The sequence below is a fragment of the Symphalangus syndactylus genome, chromosome X, assembly GCF_028878055.3.
Source record: "Symphalangus syndactylus isolate Jambi chromosome X, NHGRI_mSymSyn1-v2.1_pri, whole genome shotgun sequence".
Lineage (NCBI taxonomy): Eukaryota > Metazoa > Chordata > Mammalia > Primates > Hylobatidae > Symphalangus > Symphalangus syndactylus.
Window position 1 is genome coordinate 18,005,855 of NC_072447.2, and position 21,715 is coordinate 18,027,569.

At 48.4% G+C, this 21,715-nt stretch overlaps 1 protein-coding gene across 1 annotated transcript in view; it reads left to right on the forward strand.

The window, feature by feature from the left end:
• The first annotated feature begins 3,552 nt into the window (after window positions 1–3,552).
• LOC129475033 (granulocyte-macrophage colony-stimulating factor receptor subunit alpha) overlaps window positions 3,553–21,715 on the forward strand; it is a 44,507-nt gene continuing 26,344 nt past the window's right edge. The window contains exons 1-4 of the mRNA XM_055266865.2: window positions 3,553–3,576; window positions 12,639–12,726; window positions 18,147–18,248; window positions 21,313–21,455. Of these exons, the coding sequence (XP_055122840.1) occupies window positions 18,173–18,248; window positions 21,313–21,455 (219 nt within the window). The 5' untranslated portion in view covers window positions 3,553–3,576; window positions 12,639–12,726; window positions 18,147–18,172. The remainder of the gene's footprint in view (window positions 3,577–12,638; window positions 12,727–18,146; window positions 18,249–21,312; window positions 21,456–21,715) is intronic.

The window sequence follows — 21,715 nt, forward strand, 5'->3', positions numbered from 1 at the left end:
TAGGCCGAACTAACTTTGAGAAGAAATTCAGGCCGGGCTTGGTGGCTCACGCCTGTTATCCCAGCACTTTGGGAGGCCGAGGCGGGCGGATCACGAGGTCAGGAGATCAAGACCATCCTGGCTACCACGGTGAAACCCCGTCTCTACTAAAAATACAAAAAATTAGCCGGGCGTGGTGGCGGGCACCTGTAGTCCCAGCTACTCGGGAGGCTGAGGCGGGAGAATGACGTGAACCCGAGAGGTGGAGGTTGCAGTGAGCCGAGATCGTGCCACTGCACTCCAGCCTGAGTGACTGAGTGAGACTCCGTCTCAAAAAAACAAAAAAAAAAAAAAAAAAAAAAGAGAAGAAATTCAGTTCGTGGTGTGATTCTGAAACAAAATGGAAAACAGCCCTTTCCCTAAGGGCTAAGGTCCAGTCTGCCTTCGCAGGACTCACAAATTAGCTACAAAATTAGAAATTACAGTTGAGGGTTCCTGCAGCCTCTGGCTCCAAGAGTGTTGCTCTGAAGGAGTACGTCACTGCTGTAAAACCACGATCGATGCTTGAGATGTTTTGCAGAGCCTGCGCTTGGCGGATCAGCTGACACCACCTAGACTGCTCACCTGGCCCAACCAGTTCTGCTATTCCATCCAGGAACAGAAAACAGCAAGAAAAACTCACTTCAGGCCGGGGTGCAGTGGCTCACGCCTGTAATCCCAGCACTTTGGGAGGCCGAGGCGGGAGGGTCACTTGAGGTCAGGAGCTCAAGACCAGCCTGGCTAACACGGTGAAATTCCGTCTCTACTAAAAATACAAAAACTTAGCCGGGTGTGGTGGCAGGTGCCTGTAATCCCAGCTACTTGGGAGCCTGAGGTAGGAGAATCGCATGAACCCGGGAGGCGGAGCTTGCAGTGAGCCGAGATCACGCCACTGCACTCCAGCCTGGGCGACAGAGGGAGACTCCATCTCAAAAAAAAAAAGAAAAGAAAAGAAAAGAAAAAAAATATGGGAAAGTTCTCACATCGATGTCAGCAACAATGTATGAGCCATTGACGAGAACATCCACCTTCGTGGCCAGCTCCAGCAACCTTGGTGAGCCATCTGATTGAGCTCTTGGGAAGATAACCTTCTCTACATCAATTCTGGACAGAAGCAGTGTGCTATGGTTTGGGTACGGTTTGTGTGGTCCTGCCAAGTTTCATGTTGAAATTTGACCCCCAGTGTGGTAGGTGGGGCCTGGTGGGAGATGTTTAAACCGTGTGGGTGAATCCCTCAGGAATGGCTTGGTCCTGCCATTTTCATGTTGAAATTTGACCCCCAGCGTGGTAGGTGGGGCCTGGTGGGAGATGTTTAAATCATGTGGGTGAATCTCTTATGAATGGCTTGGCCCTGCCTCCATAGTCATGAGTGAGTTCTCATTCTCAGTTTCCAGGAGAACTGGTTGTTGGAAAGAGCCTGGCACCTCCACCCCTCTCTCTTGCTTCCTTTCTGCCCATGTGGTCTCCACACACAATGTCTTCCTTTCACTTTCTGTCATGACTGGAAGTAGCGTGACGTCCTCACCACAAGCAGGTCCAAACACCATGCTTCCTGGACAACCTGGAGAACCACCACGAGCCGAATAAATAATCTCTCTTTTTTTTTTTTTACCTTTTTAAAAAAAAATTTTATTATTATTATACTTTAAGTTTTAGGGTACATGTGCACAATGTGCAGGTTTGTTACATATGTATACATGTGCCATGTTGGTGTGCTGCACCCATTAACTCATCATTTACATTAGGTATATCTCCTAATGCTATCCCTCCCCCCTCCCCCCACCCCACAACAGTTCCCGGTGTGTGATGTTCCCCTTCCTGTGTCCATGTGTTCTCATTGTTCAATTCCCACCTATGAGTGAGAACATGCGGTGTTTGGTTTTTTGTCCTTGCGATAGTTTGCTGAGAATGATGGTTTCCAGTTTCATCCATGTCCCTACAAAGGACATGAACTCATCCTTTTTTATGGCTGCATAGTATTCCATGGTGTATATGTGCCACATTTTCTTAATCCAGTCTATCGTTGTTGGACATTTAGGTTGGTTCCAAGTCTTTGCTATTGTGAATAGTGCCGTTATAAACATACGTGTGCATGTGTCTTTATAGCAGCATGATTTATAATCTTTTTTTTTTTTTGAGACGCAGTCTCACTCTGTCGCCAGGCTGGAGTGCAGTGGCGCCATCTCGGCTCACTGCAAGCTCTGCCTCCCGAGTTCAATTGATTCTCCTGCCTCAGCCTCCCAAGTAGCTGGGACTACAGCTGCACGCCACCACACCCAGCTAAGTTTTGTACTTTGTAGAGATGGGTTTTCACCATGTTGGCCAGGATGGTCTCGATCTCTTGACATCATGATCCACCTGCCTTGGCCTCCAAAAGTGCTTGGATTACAGGCATGAGCCACTGTGCCCAGCCACTGATCTCTTCTTTATCAATTACCCAACCTCGGGTATTCCTTTACAGCAACATGAATGGACTAAGACACAGCTCCTGCAGGAATGGGGAGGCTAAGACGGTAGAGGTGCAGCCTGTGCAGCCGTCTTTCACCTTTGCTTTTGTCGCTATCCAGGTGTCATTTTCCATTGCATGTGCATGAAGCCCTATGCTTTGTTTAGGCGCCAACTGTTTGTATCGTAACACATCTCTAGTCTGCTTGGTTCTTTTTTTTGAGACGGAGTTTCACTCTTGTTGCCCAGGCTGGAGTGCAATGGCACCATCTCGGCTCACTGCAACCTCCACCTCCTGGGTTCAAGGGATTCTCCTGCCTCAGCCTCCTGAGTAGCTGGGATTACAGGCACTTGCCACCATGCCTGGCTAATTTTTGTATTTTTTTTTTTTAGTGAGCCACCGCCCCTGGCCTGCTTGGTGTTTCTTATGATTTTGTAGACAGCACAAAAGGCATCTGTATTTGTGTGTGTGCAGATGTGTGTGTGCCAATATGCTTTTTTGTGCAGAGGCATGTGCAGATGTGTGTGTAGTTGTGTGTATGCATATGTGCACTGTGTGCAGGTGTGTGGGGATGTGTGTGTGCAGGTCTATGTGTGCAGACATGCACATGTATGCAGATGTGTGTGTGTACAGATGTGCGTGCAAGTGTGTGTGTAGTTGTGTGTACACACATGCGCATTGTGTGCAGGTGTGTGGGGATGTGTGTGTGCAGGTCTGTGCGTGCAGATGTGTGTGCAGACATGCATGCGTGTGCAAGTATGTGTGCAGGAGTGTGTGTGCACGTGTGTGCAGGCGTGTGGGGATGTGTGCATGTGCAGGTCTGTGTGTGCAGATGTGTGTGCAGACATGCATGTGTGTGCAGGAGTGTGTGTGCAGATGTATGTGGGACTCACACTTGAGCTGTTCCACGGGCCAGTCTTTGGAGACGAGGTCAGGAGCCAATGAACTCACGGAGCAATTACAGGTTTCCCAATCCTATGAAATGAGGAAGCAGGGGAGGGAGGGACAGGGAGGGCATGATGAGACAGAGGAGCTGTGAAGGGAGGTACCCAGAAGCGGGAGTCTCCGAGAGAAGAAAAGCAAGTGAAAGGAGAGGAAGCGGATGCCGTGGGGTAAGCTAAGTTCTTTCCTTCTGTGGTCTTTGAGCATGTCGAGTCAGCCGGGTACATGTTTCTGCTGTGTCTGTCGATCGAAAAGAAAGAGACTGAACCGTAACATAAGATTTCAAACGTTGACTCGAGCCGAAGTGGGGACAGCGGCCCGGAAGACTCAGACCCAGAGAACCTTGGATATGAGTTGTATTCTGCCTTTGTTATACGCAGGTTTTTAAAGGCAAAATAAAAATAAAATAAAATAAAAAGAGGGAGGTGTTGTTGGAGGACAGGGAGGGGGCTTCTGTGAAGCTGTTTGCTGGGAATTCTCGTTGGTTTACAGAAAAAAACAATTGATTAATGATTGGCTATACATTGCTAAGCTACAGGGCGTTGGGGTATAGTATCTAGCACGGAATTATTACGTTAATTCATAGCTATCTGTGGCATCCGGAAGCCGTTTCGAGAGATGAATGCAGCCGGGCGCGGTGGCTCACGCCTGTCATCCCAGCACTTTGGGAGGCTGAGGTGGGCGGATCACCTGAGGTCTGGAGTTCGAGACCAGCCTGGCCAACATGGAGAAACCCCGTCTCTACTAAAAACACAAAATTAGCTGGGTGTGGTGGTGCACACCTGTAATCCCAGCTACTCGGGAGGCTGAGGCAGGAGAATCGTTTGAACCCGGCAGGCAGACGTTGCAGTGAGCTGAGATTGCACCACTGCACTCCAGCCTGGGCAACAAGAGCGATACTCTGTCTCAAAAAAAAAAAAAAAAGATGAAAGGAGATGAACGCGGAACTGACACGGGGAGGGGGTGTGATAGTGTTACTGGTTACTAGAAAGGGGTCCTGATCCAGACTCCAAGAAAGGGTTCTTGGATCTTGCGCAAGAAAGAATTGGAGGCAAGTTCACGTTGCAAACTGACAGCAAGCTTATTAAGATAGCAAAGGGGGGCCAGGCATGGTGGCTCATGCCTGTAATCCCAACACTTTTGGAGGCTGAGGCGGGCGGATCACCTGAGCTCAGGAGTTCGAGATCAGCTTGGCCAACATGGCAAAACCACACCTTTATCAAAAATACAAAAAATTAGCTAGGCGTGGCAGTGTGTGCCTGTAATCCCAGCTACTCCGGAGGAGGCTGAGGCAGGAGAATCGCTTGAACCCGGGAGGCGGAGGTTGCAGTGAGCCCAGATCGCACCATTGCACTCCAGCCTGGGCAACAAGAGCAAAACTCTGTCCCCAAAAAAAGATAACTAAAAAAAAAAAGTCACGGGGAGAGATGCTCCACTGCAAGGGTTTCTGTTAAAGGATTCATCTTTGTCATGACTATCTTTTGCAATGATCAATATTATATGTATACATATATATATATTTTATTTATTTTTTTTTTTTTTTGAGACCATCTGGCTCTGTCACCCAGGCTGGAGGGCAGTGGTACAATCACAGCTTACTGCTGTCTTGAATTCCTGGGCTCAAACAATCCTCCCATCTCTGCCTCCCAAGCAGCTGGGCCAAAGGCAAATGCCACCATTCCTGGCAAGTATTTGTATTTTTTAGGGACGGGGGTTTCACTGTGTTTCCCAGGCTAGTCTTGAACTCCTAGGCTCAATCTGTCTTCCTGCCTCAGCCTCCCAAAGTGGTGGGATGACAGGCGTGGGCCACCGCGCCTGGCCCAATATTATCATCTTTAAAGCAAAACGGATTCTCACACTATGAAAGCTTTTGTTCTGAAGATATCAACACATCAGGAGGTTCCTGTGTCTGTTCAGTCCTGGGTCTATTTAGTAAACACTATTCATCTGTTCACACATCTTGCGTCATGGAATGGCTGACCTCCAGGGAATGTCGCCCAGCCTGTCCCAGCTTCCTTGTCCCCAGCCCCTATTCAAGATGGAGTCCCTCTAAGCCGGGCACGGTGTAATCCCAGCACTTTGGGAGGCTGAGGTGGGCGGATCACCTGAGGTCAGGAATTCGAGACCAGCCTGGCCAACATGGTGAAACTCCATCTCTACTAAAAATACCCAAAATTAGCCGGGCGTGGTGGTGGGCGCCCGTAATCCCAGCTACTTGGGAGGCTGAGGCAGGAGAATCGCATGAACCTGGGAGACCGAGGTTGCGGTGAGCTGAGATGGCACCATTGCACTCCAGCCTGGGTGACAGAGTGAGACTCTGTCTCAAAATAAATAAATAAATAAAACATTTAAGGCTGGGCATGGTGGCACACACCTGTAATCCCAATATTTTGGAAGGCTGAGGTGACAGAGGATTGCTTGAGGCCAGGAATTCCAGACCAGCCTGGGCAACATCGTAAGATCCCCCATCCCTTGTGTATAAAAAGAAGATTAAATTATTACAAATTTTAAAAAGACAGAAATGAAGCATCTTAGTTACCACCCAGATTGGGGTACTAAGAATCTGGATTTGGACAGCTTGTTGGGTGTTTTGTAGGTGTGCTAAATCAGATTTCACTCTTTTTGTTGAGACAGAGTCTTACCCTGTCACCCAGGCTGGAGTGCAGTGATGCCATCTCGGCTCACTGTAACCTCCGCCTCCCGGGTTCAAGTGATTCTCCTGCTTCAGCCTCCTGAGTAGCTGGGATTACAGGTGCCCACCACCACACCCGGCTAAGTTTTGTATTTTCAGTAGAGATGGTGTTTCACCATGTTGGCCAGGCTGGTCTCGAACTCCTGACTTCAAATGATCCAACTCTCCTTGGCCTCCCAAAGGGCTGGGATTACAGGCATGAACCACCGTGCCCGGCCAGATTTCACTCTTTAAATTTTTGGTTTAAACTCAAGAAGCTCTTCTTGCGGGCTGAAAGCTCTTGGTCCCCTATAGGTTTGCTGTAAATGACAGACATGAGGCAGATTGATTAATAAGAGAAAAGACATACACTTTTGTTTTGTTTTGTTTTCTTTTTTTTTTTTTTTTTGAGACGGAGTCTCCCTCTCACCCAGGCTGGAGTGCAATGGCACGATCTCAGCTCACTGCAACCTCCACCTTCCAAGTTCAACTGATTCTCCTGCCTCAGCCTCTCCAGTAGCTGGGATTACAGGCATGCGCTACCGTGCCTGGCTAATTTTTGTATTTTTAGTAGAGACAGGGTTGTTCCATACTGGTCAGGCTGGTCTCAAACACCTGACCTCAGGTGATCTGCCTGCCTCGGCCTCCCAATGTGCTAGGATTACAAGCGTGAACCACTGCACCCACCAGATTTACACATTTATATAATGTGTATACACAAGATTCTTCAGAATGAGGACTCCACTCCACAATGAGGTTCAGAAGCTTGTACACCACGTTGAGGCTACAGAAAGGATAGGGGACTGGATCCTAGAACAAAAAAAAAAACAAGGTTATACGGTTGGGGGAAAAAGGAATTCTATTGAGGAGCAATATATAATTTCTACTGAGGACTGAACTCTGATTTTTTTCTTTTTTCTTTTTTTTTTCTTTTTTGAGACGGCATCTCACTCTGTCGCCCAGGCTGGAGTGCAGTGGCGCGATCTCGGCTCACTGCAACCTCCACCTCCTGGGTTCAAGCGGTTCTCCTGCCTCAGCCTCCTGAGTAGCTGGGACTACAGGCACCTGCCACCACGCCCGGCGAATTTTCTTTGTATTTTTAGTAGAGACGGGGCTTTCACCATGTTGGCCAGACTGGTCTCGAACTCCTGACCTCGTGATCCACCCGCCTCGGCCTCCCAAAGTGCTGGGATTATACGTATGAGCCACTGCGCCCGGCTTCTTCTTCTTTTTCTTTTTTTTCTTTCTTCCTTTTTTTTTTTTTTTTTCAGATGGAGTCTCACTCTGTCACCCAGACTGGAGTGCAGTGGCTCAATCTCAGCTCACCACAGCCTCCACCTCCCAAGGTCAAGCAATTCTCCTGCCTCAGCCTCCCGAGTAGCTGAGATTACAGGCACGTACCACTATTGCCTGACTGTTTTGTATTTTTAGTAGAGACGTTTCACCATGTTGGCCAGGCTGGTCTCGAACTCCTGATATCAAGTGATCCACACACCTCAGCCTCCCAAAGTGCTGGGATTATAGGTGCGAGCCACCACACCGGGCCTCTGACTTTTTTTTAAATTGCCCAAATTCCTATCTAAGAGGTCTGGGAAGGAAAGCCCTACAAACCATAAATTCTCATCAAATGGGATTTATTTAACCCTATATATCGTGACTTACTTTCCAACCTGACTCTGGCAAACATTACAAGACAAAGAGAAAAAAACAACATATTTTGCCCCTAAACATGTTTCTTAGCTGTATTTTTCTTTTTCTTTTGAGACGGTCTCATTCTGTTTCCAAGGCTGGTGTGCAGTGGTGCAATCTTGGCTCCGTGCAACCTCTGTCTTCTGGATTCAAGTGATTCTCCTGCCTCCTTAGCCTTCCAAATAGCTGGGATAATATGCATGAGCCATCGTGCCCAGCTAATTGTATTTTTTTTTTTTAGTAGAGATGGGGTTTCACCGTGATGGCCAGGCTGGTCTCGCACTCCTGACCTCAGGTGATTCACCTGCCTCAACCTCCCAAAATGCTGGGATTACAGGCATGAGCCACCACTCCCGGCCTTCTTTGTCATATTTTGGAATGACCCCCCAAAGCTGTCCTTTGTTGGAGAAAATTTGCATCTGTAAAGAATTTCTGCTGGGGGTGGTGGCTCATGCCTGTAATCCCAGCAGACCGAGGCTAGCGGACTACCTGAGGTCAGGAGTTCTAGACCAGCCTGGCCAACATGGCGAAAACCCGTCTCTAGTAAAAACAAACAAACCAAAAAAAAAATACAAAAAAAAAAATTAGCTGGGCGTGGTGGCACGTGCCTGTAATCCCAGCTACTCGGGAGGCTGAGGCAGGAGAATCGCTTGAACCCAGGAAGCAGAGGTTGCAGTGAGCTGAGATCACGCCATCTTGTCAGAGCGAATCTATGTCTCAAAAAAAAAAAAAAAAAAAGAATCCGTATTAACATAGCTGGACATAGCTGGATCTTTTTCTTCCAGACCCTCCCAATCCTTAAGAGATTAACTAAGATCTGAATAGAAAACATTTGTCAGCCTGGCATGGTGGCTCACGCCTGTAATCCCAGCAGTTTGGGAGGCCGAGGTGGGTGGATCACCTGAGGTCAGGAGTTCGAGACCAGCCTGACCAATATAAAGAAACCCTGTCTCTACTAAAAATACAAAATTAGCCAGGCGTGGTGGCAGGTGCCTGTAATCCCAGCTACTCGGGAGGCTGAGGCAGGAGAATTGCTTGAACCCGGGAGGCAGAGGTTGCAGTGAGCCGAGATCATGCCACTGCCCTCCAGCCTTGGTGACAGAGCAAGACTCCGTCTCAAAAAAAAAAAAAAAAATATATATATATATATATATATATATACACACACACACATATATATACATATATATACATACACATATATATATATACACACACACATATATATATTTTACAGAGTCCGACTCTTTTCATCTACGCTAATTGAATTGGAACAGAGATTAACATGTAAATAGTTCTCTTTGGAGAACTTAACATACTCGATTCTTGGAGACATGCTTTTTACTTGTAAAACGGTCTGTTCAGGTGAGGTAAGAACTTGGTAGGCGGGGCACCTCGGCTCACGTCTCTATTCTCACCACTTTGGGCAGGAGAATCGCTTGAACCCGGGAGGTGGAGGTTGCAGTGAGCCGAGATCGCGCCACTGCACTCCAGCCTGGGCGACAGAGAAAGACTCTGTCTCAAAACAAAACAAAACAAAAAAACAACAAAAAAAAAGATCTTGGTCTTTTTTGTCTGCAACAGATAATGAGATGACAGGGGAAAAAAAAAAGAACAATTGCTCTCCTTGGAAGCTCCGTCCTATTTTTACGGAGGTAGGAGGAAACCTCTTCTAGAGCTTGTTGACATCAAAGGGTTTCTTTGTTTGTTTTTTGGTTTTTTTTTGAGACGGAGTCTTGCTCTGTCTCCAGGCTGGAGTGCAGTGGCACCATCTCTGCTCACTGCAACCTCCGCTTCCCAGGTTCAAGTGATTCTCCTGCCTCAGTCTCCCAAGTAGCTGGGACTACAGGCGCCCGCCAGGCACCACACCCAGCTAATTTTTTTTTTTTTGTATTTTTTTTTAGTAGAGACGGGGTTTCACTGTGTTAGCCAGGATAGTCTGGATATCCTGACCTCGTGATCCACCCGCCTCGGCCTCCCAAAGTGCTGGGATGACAGGCGTGAGTCACCGCGCCCGGCATGAAAGGGTTTTTCATTTAAAATCCTCGTTCTACCACGGAGCCCTGTGTTGGGGTAAAAGATCATGATTTCCCTCACTCTCCATCATTCTTGCTTTGAATCTGAGAAGGAAGAAGAAGGCGGCCTCTATTTTAGGATCAGCCGAAAATTTCCAGAAAGGGGAAAGAAAACTCATTCTGTAAACACAAAAAAGAAGAGAAAAAAGTATAAGCGGTACATACAAAACGCAAAGATATTGCATAATTTTCCATGACTGCAAAACGTCCTGTAAACCAAAAAGGACGTATCTGAGACAGGTCTCAGTCCATTTAGAAAGTTCATTTTGCCGAGGTTACGGACGCGTGCCCATGACAGAGCCTCAGGAAGTCGCGATGACAGGTGCTCTGGATACACAGGGCACAATTTGCTTTCATACATTTTTTTTTTTTTATTTTGGGAGCGAATCCAGTCTTGCTCTGTCGCCCAGGCGGCAGTGCAATGGTGCGATCTCGGCTCACTCTCACTGCAACCTCCGCCTCCCGGGTTCAAGCGATTCTCCTGCCTCAGCCTCCTGAGTAGCTGGGATTACAGGTGCCACCACCACGCCCAGCTAATTTTTGTATTTTTAGTAGAGACAGGGTTTCACCATGTTGGCCAGGCTGGTCTCGAACTCCTGGCCTAAAGTGATTCACCTGCCTCAGCCTCCCAAAGTGCTGGGATAACAGGCGTGAGCCACTGCACCAGGCCTTTTTTTTTTTTTTTTTGGAAATCCAGTCTTGTCCTGTCGCCCAGGCTGGAGTGCAATGGTGCAATCTCAGCTCACTCTCACTGCAACCTCCACCTCCCGGGTTCCAGCGATTCTCCTGCCTCAGCCTCCTGAGTAGCTGGGATTACAGGCGCTCACCACCACGCCCAGCTAATTTTTGCATTTTTAGTAGAGACGGGCTTTCACCATGTTGGCCAGGCTGGTCTTGAACTCCTGGCCTCAAGTGATCCATCTGCCTCAGCCTCCCAAAGTGCTGGGATGATGGGAGTGAGCCACTGCGCCCAGCCTTTTTTTTTTTTTTTTTTTTTTTTGAGATCCAGTCTTGCTCTGTCGCCCAGGCTGGAGTGCAGTGGTGCCATCTCAGCTCACTCTCACTGCAACCTCCACCTCCCGAGTTCAAGCGATTCTCCTGCCTCAGCTTCCTCAGCAGCTGGGATTACAGGCGTGGACCACCACACGCAGCTCATTTTTGTATTTTTTTTTTTTTTTTTTTGAGACAGGATCTCGTTCTGTAGCCAAGGCTGGAGTGCAGTGGTGCGATCTCGGCTCACTGCAACTTCTGTCACCCAGATTCAAGCGATTCTCCTGCCTCAACCTCCCGAGTAGCTGAGATTACAGGCACCTGCCACCGCACCCGGCTAATTTTTGTATTTTCAGTAGAGACAGGGTTTCATCATGTTGGCCAGGCTGTTTTCGAACTCCTGGCCTCAAGTGATCCACCTGCCTTGGCCTCCCAAAGTGCTGGGATGACAGGCATGAGCCACCGCGTCCGCCGCTTTTGTACATTTTAGGGAGATATGAGACATCAATCAATACGTGTAAGATATGCATTGATGATGTCCGGTAAGTCCTTAAGTGACAAAAGGTTTCATTTGAGTCCTTGATCAGTCTTCCACAGAATACACAGTTTAGTCTGGCTCAGTAAATCTGCATTTTTTTTTTTTTTTTGAGACAGAGTCTCGCTCTGTCGCCCAGGCTGGAGTTCAGTGGCGCGATCTCGGCTCACTGCAACCTCCGCCTCCCGGGTTCAAGCTGTTCTCCTGCCTCAGCCTCCCGAGTAGCTGGGACTACAGGCGCCCACCACCGTGCCTGGCTAATTTTTTTGTATTTTTAGTAGAGACGGGGTTTCACCGTGTTAGCCAGGATGGTCTCTATCTCCTGACCTCGTGATCTGCCCGTCTCGGCCTCCCAAAGTGCTGGGATTACAGGCATGAGCCACCGCACCTGGACCTAAATCTGCATTTTTACGTGAACAATAGTGCAGAGGAGCCAGGTGCGGTGGCTCATCCCTGTAATTCCAGCTCTTCGGGAGTCCGAGTCGGGTGGATCACCTGAGGTCAGGAGTTCGAGACCAGCCTGGCCAACATGGTGGAACCCCCGTCTCTACTGAAAATACAAAAATTAGTCAGGTGGGGTGTGGTGGTGGGTGCCTGTAATCCCAGCTACTCAGGAGGTTGAGGCAGGAGAATCGCTTGAATCTCGCAGGCAGAGGTTGCAGTGAGCCGAGATCACGCCACTGCACTTCAGCCTGGGCAACAGAGCGAAACTGTTAAAAAAAAAAAAAAAAGGGGAGAGGAAACAATCAGACTTTGAATTCTGTTTGTCCTTTGTCTCCGAGGATTTCCTTGTGGCCAAATTGCGAGGGAGATATGTAGTTCTTTTTTTTTTTGTTTTGTTTTGTTTTTCGAGATGGAGTCTCTCTCTGTCACCCAGGCTGGAGTGCAATGGCACGATCTCAGCTCACTGCAACCTCCGCCTCCTGGGTTCAAGCAATTCTACTTCCTCAGCCTCCTGAGTAGCTGGGATTACAGGCACGCACTACCATGCCCAGCTAATTTTTGTATTTTTAGCAGAGAAAGGGTTTCTCCACGTTGGCCAGGCTGCTCTCAAACTCCTGGCTTCAAGTGATCCACCAGCCTCGGCCTCCCAAAGTGCTGGGATTATAGGAGTGAGCCACCGCGCCCGGCCCCGGTATGTAATTTTTAAAATCTTTGTAGTACCTTATTTACGAATAAAATGGGAGGCAGGATCGCCTGAGACAGTCTTCACTATGACCTTTCCCTTGCCCTCGTGATTTTGGGGTCCTGAGATTTATTTACCTTTCACAGTTTACAGCAGGAAAATCCGTGGAGACAGCAGATCTGAGAAGCGTCGATGCTTGCGTAGAACCCTGTACATGCTTCCTTTGGCCTGTCAGTAATGTGGTTGGGGATTTTTTTTTTTTAAGTGAAGTCTAAAGAACTGAAACGTTTTGCTCCGTAATGATGAACCAGGATAGAAGTGAGAACTCAGGGCAGAAGAATCTGAATGAGGAACTGTCTGACCTATGACAGATTTAACATGTCACGTTCCCTCTGAGACAGTGCACACATCCTTCTGAAGCAGCGTGACAAGGTACATCCTCCTGAAGGGTCTCCAGGCAGAAGAGACGCATGAACCTGTCAAAAAAAAGAGCCGGCCGGGCACGGTGGCTCACGCCTGTAATCCCAGCACTGTGGTAGGCTGAGGCGGGGGGATCATGAGGTCAGGAGTTCGAGACCAGCCTGGCCAACATGGTGAAACCCCTCTTTGCTAAAAATACAAAAATTAGCTGGGTGTAGTGGTGGGTGCCTCTAGTCTCAGCTACTCAGGAGGCCGAGGCAGGAGAATCGCTTGAACCCAGGAGGCTGAGGTTGCAGTGAGCCAAGATCGCGCCACTGCACTCCAGCCTGGGCGACAGAGCGACAGTCCATCTCAAAAACAAACAAACAAAAAACAGCCAACACTGTAAAATATTTAAAGAGGTTTATCCTGAGCCAAATATGAGTGAGCAAGGCCCAGGGGAAATAGTCTAAAGAGATCCTGAGAACACATATCCAAGCTGGCTGAGCGGCAGCTTGGTTTTATATGTTTTTGTTTGTTTATTTTTTTGTCTACTTATTTTACTTTATTTTATTTATTTATTTATTTATTTATTTATTTATTTATTTATTTATTTTGAGATGAAGCCTCACTCAGTCTGTTACGCTGGAGTGCAGTGGCGCAATCTCAGCTCACTGCAACCTCTGTCTCCCGGATTCAAGCGATTCTCCTGCCTCAGCCTCCCGAGTAGCTGGGACTACAGGGGCCCGCCATCATGCCCAGCTAATTTTTGTATTCTTTTTTTTTTTTTTTTTTTTTTGAGACAGAGTCTTGCTCTGTTGCCCAGGCTGGAGTGCAGTGGCGCGATCTCCACTCACGGCAAGCTCCACCTCCCGGGTTCACGCCATTCTCCTGCCTCAGCCTCCCGAGTAGCTGGGACTACAGGCGCCCGCCACCATGCCCGGCTAATTTTTTTTGTATTTTTAGTAGAGACGGGGTTTCACCATGTTGGCCAGGCTGGTCTCAAACTCGTGACCTCACGTGATCTGCTCACCTCGGCCTCCCAAAGTGCTGGGATTACAGGCGTGAGACACCATGTCTGGCTATTTTATTTTATTTGTTTTATTTTTTGAGACAGAGTCTCACTCTGTCGCCCAGGCTGGAGTGCAGTGGAGCGATCTCAGCTCACTGCAACCTCTGCCTCCAGAGTTGAAGCAATTCTCCTGCCTCAGCCTCCCAAGTAGCTGGCATTACAGAGGTACGCCACCACGCTGGCTAAATTTTGTTTGTTTGTTTTTGTTTTTCAGTAGACACAGGGTTTCACCATGTTGGCCAGGCTGCTCTCGAACTCCTGACCTCACATGATCTGCCTGCCTCAGCCTCCAAAAGTACTGGGATTACAGCTGTGAGCCACCTCACCCAGCCAGCAGCTTGGTTTTATGTTTGTTTGTTTATTTATTTATTTATTTATTTTTAATTTTTGGAGACGGAGTCTTGCTCTGTTGCCTGGGCTGCAGTGCAGTGGCATGATCTCGGCTCATGGCAACCTCTGCCTCCTGGGTTCCAGTGATTCTCCTGCCTCAGCCTCCCGAGTAGCTGGGAGTACAGGCGCCCACCATCATACCCAGCTAGTTTTTGTATTTTTAGTAGAGACGGGGTTTCACCATATTGTCCAGGCTGATCTTGAACTCCTGTCCTCAAGTGATCCACCCACCTGAGCCTCTCAAAGTGCTGGGATTACAGGCGTGAGCCTCTGCACCCAGCCAAGAGACAGTTTTGCAGGACCATTTCAAAATATGTCAAATAAATATATTTTGGGGTGAAATGTATTTTGGAGTGGCATATACTGATTTCCCACAGTCTTATCTGGGGAGGCATATCCTGGCCTCCTAGAAAGGTTACACAGTAGCAGACAGGTGTGGTGGGTCACGCCTGCAATCCCAGCCCTTTGGGAGGCCGAGGCAGGTGGATCACCAGGTCAGGAGATCGAGACCATCCTGACCAACATGGAGAAACCCCGTCTCTACTAAAAATACAAAAATTAGCCAGGTGTGGTGGTGCATGCCTGTAATCTCAGCTACTTGGGAGGCTGACGCAGGAGGATCACTTGAACCCGGGAGGTGGAGGTTGCAGTGAGCTGAGATCGTGCCATTGCACTCCAGCCTGGGCAACAGAGCAAGACCATCTCCAAAATAATAATAATAATTAAAAATAATAATAATAAGTAGTGCAAGAGAAGTACACAAATATTCGAAACATTTAGTGACTCAGCAGAGGGGGCCAGTCTCACAGAACGAGAACTCTACACCTGTTACCACCACCTGGGGAGTTGTATGTGTTGTATCTGAATCTCAAGGTCAGGCCCACCCAGACAGAACGTGCATCTCTAGGGTGCCACAGGAGAGTCTGTCCAGTGCCCAGAAACACCTGCAAGACCCAGAAGCAGGCTCCAAGAAGCGGGGTGCCGCAATCCAGTGGGGTAAGCGGCCACATCCCTATGTCATGTGGGCTACAGATGAGCGGGGGGGGCGGGGGCAGGAGAAGAAGAAACAGGTGTGGCCTACATGCTTTTACTTCCCCTTAGCAAGTGAGATTCCTCTTGGCAGAGGAATGGTCTGAGAGACACAATCGTTTTCTTTCTTTTTTTTTTTTTTTTGAGTTGCAATCTTGCTTTGTCACCCAGGCTGGAGGGCAGTGGTGCGATCTTGGCTCACTGCAACCTCTCGCCTCCTGGGTTCCAGCGATTCTCTTGCCTTAGCATCCCGGGTAGCCGGGATTATAGGCGCCCACTGCCCCACCTGGCTAATATTTGTATTTTTAGTAGAGACGGGGTTTCACCGTATTAGCCAAGCTGATCCCAAACTCCTGACCTCAGGTGATCCGCCTGCTTTGGCCTCCCAAAGTGCTGCAATTACAGGCATGAGCCACTGCGCCCGGCCAAGAGACGCAGTCTTTCAGAGAGGAAGTTTGGAGCAGGAACCTCAGGGTGGCCAGATGGTTCCCACCAGGTGCAGACGCTTGAACTAAACATTCCACAAAGGCCGGGTGCAGTGGCTCACGCCTGTAATCCCAGCACTTTGAGAAGCTGAGGCGGGCAGATCACCTGAGGTCAGGAGTTCGAGCCTAGCCTGGCCAACATGGCAAAACAGCATCTCTACTAAAAATGCAAAATTAGCCTGGCATAATGGCGGGCGCCTGTAATCCCAGCTACTCGGGAGGCTGGAGCAGGAAAATCGCTTGAACCCAGGAGGCGGAAGTTGCAGTGAGCTGAGATTGCACCACTGCACTCCAGCCTGGGCGACAGAGCGAGACTCCGTCTCAAAAAAAAAAAAAAAAAAAAAAAAAAAAAAAAAAAAAAAATTTTAAATACATTAATTTGGTTCATAAAGGCGGGACAACTCAAAATGGAGGCTTCCAGGCTATAAATGAATTTAAACATTTTCTGGCTGACAATTGGTTGAGTTTGTAGCTGCTCCTCCTCCTCCTCCTTTTCCTCCTCCTTCTCCCCACCTCCTCCTCTTCCTCCTCCTCCTTCTTCTTCTCTTCTTTCTTCTTCTTCTCCTTCCCCTTCTACTTTCTTCTTCCTCCTCCTTTTTCTTCTTCTTCCTTATGGGCTTGGATAAAAGTATATTGACATGGATCCACCATTTGTAGAATCATACAGAGTAGCTTCTTTTCCTCCTCCTCCTTCTCCTCCTCCTTCTCCTCCTCCTCCTCCTTCTCCTTCTCCTCCTCCTCCTCCTTCTCCTCCTCCTCCTCCTCCTTCTCCTCCTCCTCCTTCTCCTTCTCCTCCTCCTCCTCCTCCTCCTCCTCCTCCTTCTCCTCCTCCTCCTTCTCCTCCTCCTCCTTCTCCTCCTCCTCCTCCTCCTTCTCCTCCTCCTCCTTCTCCTCCTCCTCCTCCTCCTTCTCCTCCTCCTCCTCCTCCTTCTCCTCCTCCTCCTCCTCCTCCTCCTCCTTCTCCTCCTCCTTCTCCTTCTCCTCCTCCTTCTCCTCCTCCTCCTCCTCCTTCTCCTCCTCCTCCTCCTCCTCCTTCTCCTCCTCCTCTTGCTCCTTCTCCTCTTCCTCCTTCTCCTCCTCCTCCTCCTTCTCCTCCTCCTGCTGCTTCTTCCTCTTCTTCTTCCTTTTTTTGCCTAAAGGAGTATTAAGAGTAGTTTCACTGCCCTAAAAATCCTCTGAGGTCCATGTATTCATCTCTCCCTCTGCCCAATGCCTACCAACTCCGGATCTTTTTACTATTTGCATGATTTTGTCCTTTCCACGGTGTCCAAGTGTTAGAATGACTCCGTCTGCAGCCATCTCAAGGTGGCTTCTTTCCCTTAGTCATAAGTATTTAAAATTCATTCACGTCGTTTTATGTACTCACCCTTTTTTTCTTCCTCTTCTTTTTTTTTTTTTTTTTCACTTGCCTTTTATAGCTGTTGCAAAAGTCAAGATTTTTAAAAAAGTATAAAAGAGCAGGGCCGGGCATGGTGGCTCATGCCTGTAATCCCAGCACTTTGGGAGGCTGAGGCAGGTGGATCACGAGGTCAGGAGATAGAGACCATCCTGGCCAACACGGTGAAACCCTGTCTCTACTAAAAATACAAAAAAAAAAAAAAGCTGGGTGTGGTGGTGGGCGCCTGTAGTCCCAGCTACTTGGGAAGCTGAGGCACGAGAATGGTGTGAACCTGGGAGGTGGAGGTTGCAGTGAGCCGAGATCGCGCCACTGCACTCCAGCCTGGGTGACAGAGCGTGACTCCGTCTCAAAAAAGAAAAAAAAAAAGTACAAAAGAGCAAAACAAAACAAAAAAACGAGTTATGAAAATGAAAACCTGAGCCATCCTTTCTTATTGTATTTCCCCAAATCCACTAATTATTAACAGAAAGTAAAGCTATGAGAAATGAATAAAAGTGACTGCAATTTCCTTGAAATGTGTTAGAACCCAACTTTAGTGTCAGCTATGGGTTCCCTTGTGAAGGTCAGCTGAGCCATGACCCATGAACCATGGAAGCTTGACTCTAGATTGACCATCTTGAGACGCCAAAGATGTACACGTCCTAATCCCATGTGGTAGACAGAATAATGTCCCCAGAGATGTCCACAGCCTAGTCCCATCTGGTAGGCAGAATAATGGCCCTGCAGACCTTCCCCAGCTGGCCACGACCCCTCATTTGACCAGGTCAGCAGCTGACCACCATTCTGGGTTTGTTTCCCCAAATCACCTCCCTTGGGTCCCCTGCCAGGAATGTCCTGGGAGAGCCACCCTTCTCACTGTGTGACATTTTCTCTCCTGCAGCTCTTCCCTTCCCTCTGACCAGCACCATGCTTCTCCTGGTGACAAGCCTTCTGCTCTGTGAGTTGCCACACCCAGCATTCCTCCTGATCCCAGAGAAATCGGGTAAGTATGGAAACCTGGCTGAACCTTCCCTGCGGCCCCTGTTTAGATGTCCTGCATCTGGAGACCTATCTGGATACCTGGGTCCATCTGCTTTTCATCTCTAATATTTATGAGGGACCCAGTAAGCACCAGCCAACCCACCAGAAGCTCAGAGCTCCTCTTGTCCTCACCTCCTTTTCTGCTGTTAATTCCCATCCACCCATTCTACAGATGAGAAAACAGAGGCTCAGAGACCTCCATGGTTTAACCCAACGACCATCCAGGTAGTGATGGGGCCAGGATGAGGACCCATGTCTGCATGGAGCCAAAGTGTTTCTTTCTTCCTTCCTTCCTTCCTTCCTTCCTTCCTTTTCCTTCCTTCCTTCCTTTTTTGCTTCCTTCCTTTTTCCTCCCTCCCTTCTTCCCTCCCTTGCTTCCTTCTCTTCCTCCTGCCCTCCCTCCTTCCATCCTTCCTTCTCTCCTTCCTTCCATCCTTCTCTCCCTCCTGATTCATTTCTTCTTTTTCTCTTTCTTTCTTTCTTTCTTTCTTTCTTTCTTTCTATCTTTCTTTCTTTCTTTCCTTCCTTCCTTCTTTTTCTTTCTTCCTTCCCTCCTTCCCTCTCTTTCTTCCTTCCATTGTTTCTTTCCTTCCTTCTTTCTTCCTTTCTTTCTTTCCTTCTTTCTTCCTTCCTTCCCTCCTTCCCTCTCTGCCTCTTTCTTCCTTCCATTGTTTCTTTCTTTCCTTCCTTCCCTCCCTCCCTCCTTTCTTTCTTTCTTCTTTGTTTCTTCTCCTTTCTTTCTTTCTTTATTTCCTTCTTTCTTCCCTTCTTCCTTCCTTCTTTTTTCTTTCTTTCTTTTTTTCTTTCTTCTTCTTCTTTGTTTTTCTTTCTTTCTTTCTTTCTTTCTTTCTTTCTTTCTTTCTTTCTTTCTTTCCTTCCTTCCTTCCTTCCTTCCTTCCTTCCTTCCTTCCTTTCTTTTCTTTCTTCTCTTCCTTTTCTTTCTTTTTCTCTTTCTTTTTCTTTCTTTTCAGAGTCTCCCTCTTGTTGCCCAGGCTGGAGTGCAATGGCTCAATCCCAGCTCACTGCAAACTCATCCCCCCGGGTTCAAGCGATTCTCCTGCCTCAGCCTCCCGAGTAGCTGGGAATACAGGTGCCTGCCACCAGGCCCGGCTAATTTTTTGTATTTTTAGTAGAGATGGGGTTTTGTCATGTTGGCCAGGCTGGTCTCAAACTCCTGGCCTCAGGTGATCCACCTGCTTTGGCCTCCCAAAGTGCTGGGATTACAGGCGCCAGCCACCATGCCCAGCTAATTTTTGTATTTTTAATAGAGACGGGATTTTGTCATGTTGGCCAGGCTGGTCTCAAACTCCTGGCCTCAGGTGATCCCCCGCCTCGGCCTCCCAAAGTGCTGGGATTACAGCTGTGAGTCACCACACCCAGCCTCTTGTTTTTTGACTTCTTAATAATAGCCATTGTGACTGGTGTGGAATGATAACTCATTGTGGTTTTGATTTGCATTTCCAGGAGGGACCCTCTTGACTGAGGTCGTCAGGGCCTGCTTCAGGAAAATATTTCCAGGTGTTTGTGACCTGGTTCAGGGAAGAGAGACAATGACAGCTTTCTGTTTCTGCAATTTTCTCAAATTCCTTCGGCTTTATTTTAAACTGCCAAGTTCCATAATTTGGGAAGCGTGTTCAAAGCCACATCACTCTGGATAAAGAGTCTTTTCCTGTTCTCATTCAAGCGGTTTTATTTCTCTCTCTCTTTTTTTTTTTTTTTTTTTTGAGACAGGATCTCGCTCTGTCACCCAGGCTGGAGTGCAGTGGTGCGATCTCGGCTCACTGCAGCCTCAACTTTCTGGGATCAAGTATCCTCCCACTTCAGCCTCCCAAGTAGCTGGGACTACAAAAATATACCACCACACCAAGCTAATTAAAATTTTTTTTTTAATTTTATAGAGATGGGATCTTGCTATGTTGCCAAGACTGGTTTTTGATTTCTCTTTCTTTTTTTTTGAGATGGAGTCTTGTTCTGTCTCCCAGGCTGGAGTGCAGTGGCACGATCTCGGCTCACTGCAGCCTCCACCTCCCAGGTTCAACCGATTCTCCTGCCTCAGCCTCCTGAGTAGCTGGGATTACAGGAACCCACCACCATGTCCACCTAATTTTTTTGTATTTTTAGTAGAGATAGGGTTTCACCATGTTGGCCAGGCTGGTCTCGAACTCCTGACCTCAGGTGATCCGCCCACCTCAGCCTCCCAAAGTGCTGGGACTGCAGGCATGAGCCACCGAGCCCGGCCGGTTTTTGATGATTTCTGCAGTAAACCTCTCTATGTGGAGAAAGAGCAAGCTGGGACTACAGACGTGCACCACCACGCCTGCCTCGTTTAAGTTTATTTTTTAAATTTTTTTTTTAAGAGATGCGATCTTGCTATGTTGCCCAGACGGATCTCAACCTACTGGGCTCAAGTCAGCTTTTTGCCTCAGCCTCCCAAGGTGCTGGCATTAGAGGCGTGAGCCACCACCCCCAGTCTTCAGGTGATGTTTGAGTATTTCCGCAGTAGAAATCTCCTTTTTCAGAAACAGCAAGGGGGCTGAGAAAAGGAGGGAAGATGCACAAGGGAGGAACAGATACCTGAGGATGTGGGACGTCCTGGGGCCACGTGGGTGAGAGGAAAGTCAGCAGGCTCCAGCCCTGAACTTCACCTCCCAGAGCCGGGTGGGAGGAGAGAAAACAGGGTCGGCCAGGCGCGGTGGCTCACGCCTGTAATCCCAGCAGTTTGGGAGACCGAGGTGGGTGGATTACCTGAGGTCGGGAGTTCGAGACCAGCCTGACCAACATGGTGAAACCCCCGTCTCTACTAAAAATACAAAAATTAGCTGGGCGTGGTGGTCGGCACCTGTAATCCCAGCTACTCAGGAGGCTGAGGCAGGAGAATCACTTGAACCCGGGTGGCAGAGCTTGCAGTGAGCGAAGATCGCGCTATTGCACTCCAGCCTGGGTGACAGAGCCAGACTCCATCTCAAAAAAAAAAAAAAAAAAAAAGGAAAAGAGGAAATTCTGAATCCAGTGCCCGCTCCTTGCAGATCCACGAACAGCAGTACCAGCCTCTAGTCTCAATGTGAGGTTTGACTCCAGGACGATGAATTTAAGCTGGGACTGCCAAGAAAATACAACCTTCAGCAGGTGTTTCTTAATTGACAAGAAGAACAGAGTTGTGGAACCCAGGGTGAGAGGAATTTCCCATGCTCAACCCCTGTCCTTTACACAGCCCTTTCCGAGTTAAAAGCAAAAGGGTCAACCAGGCACGGTGGCTCATGCCTGTAATCCTGGCACTTTGGGAGGCGGAGGCGGGCGGATCACCTGAGGTCAGGAGTTCGAGACCAGCCTGACCAACATGGTGAAACCCCGTCTCTACTACAAATACAAAATTAGCCGCGCGTGCTGGTGCATGCCTATAATCCCAGCTACTCAGGAGGCTGAGGCAGG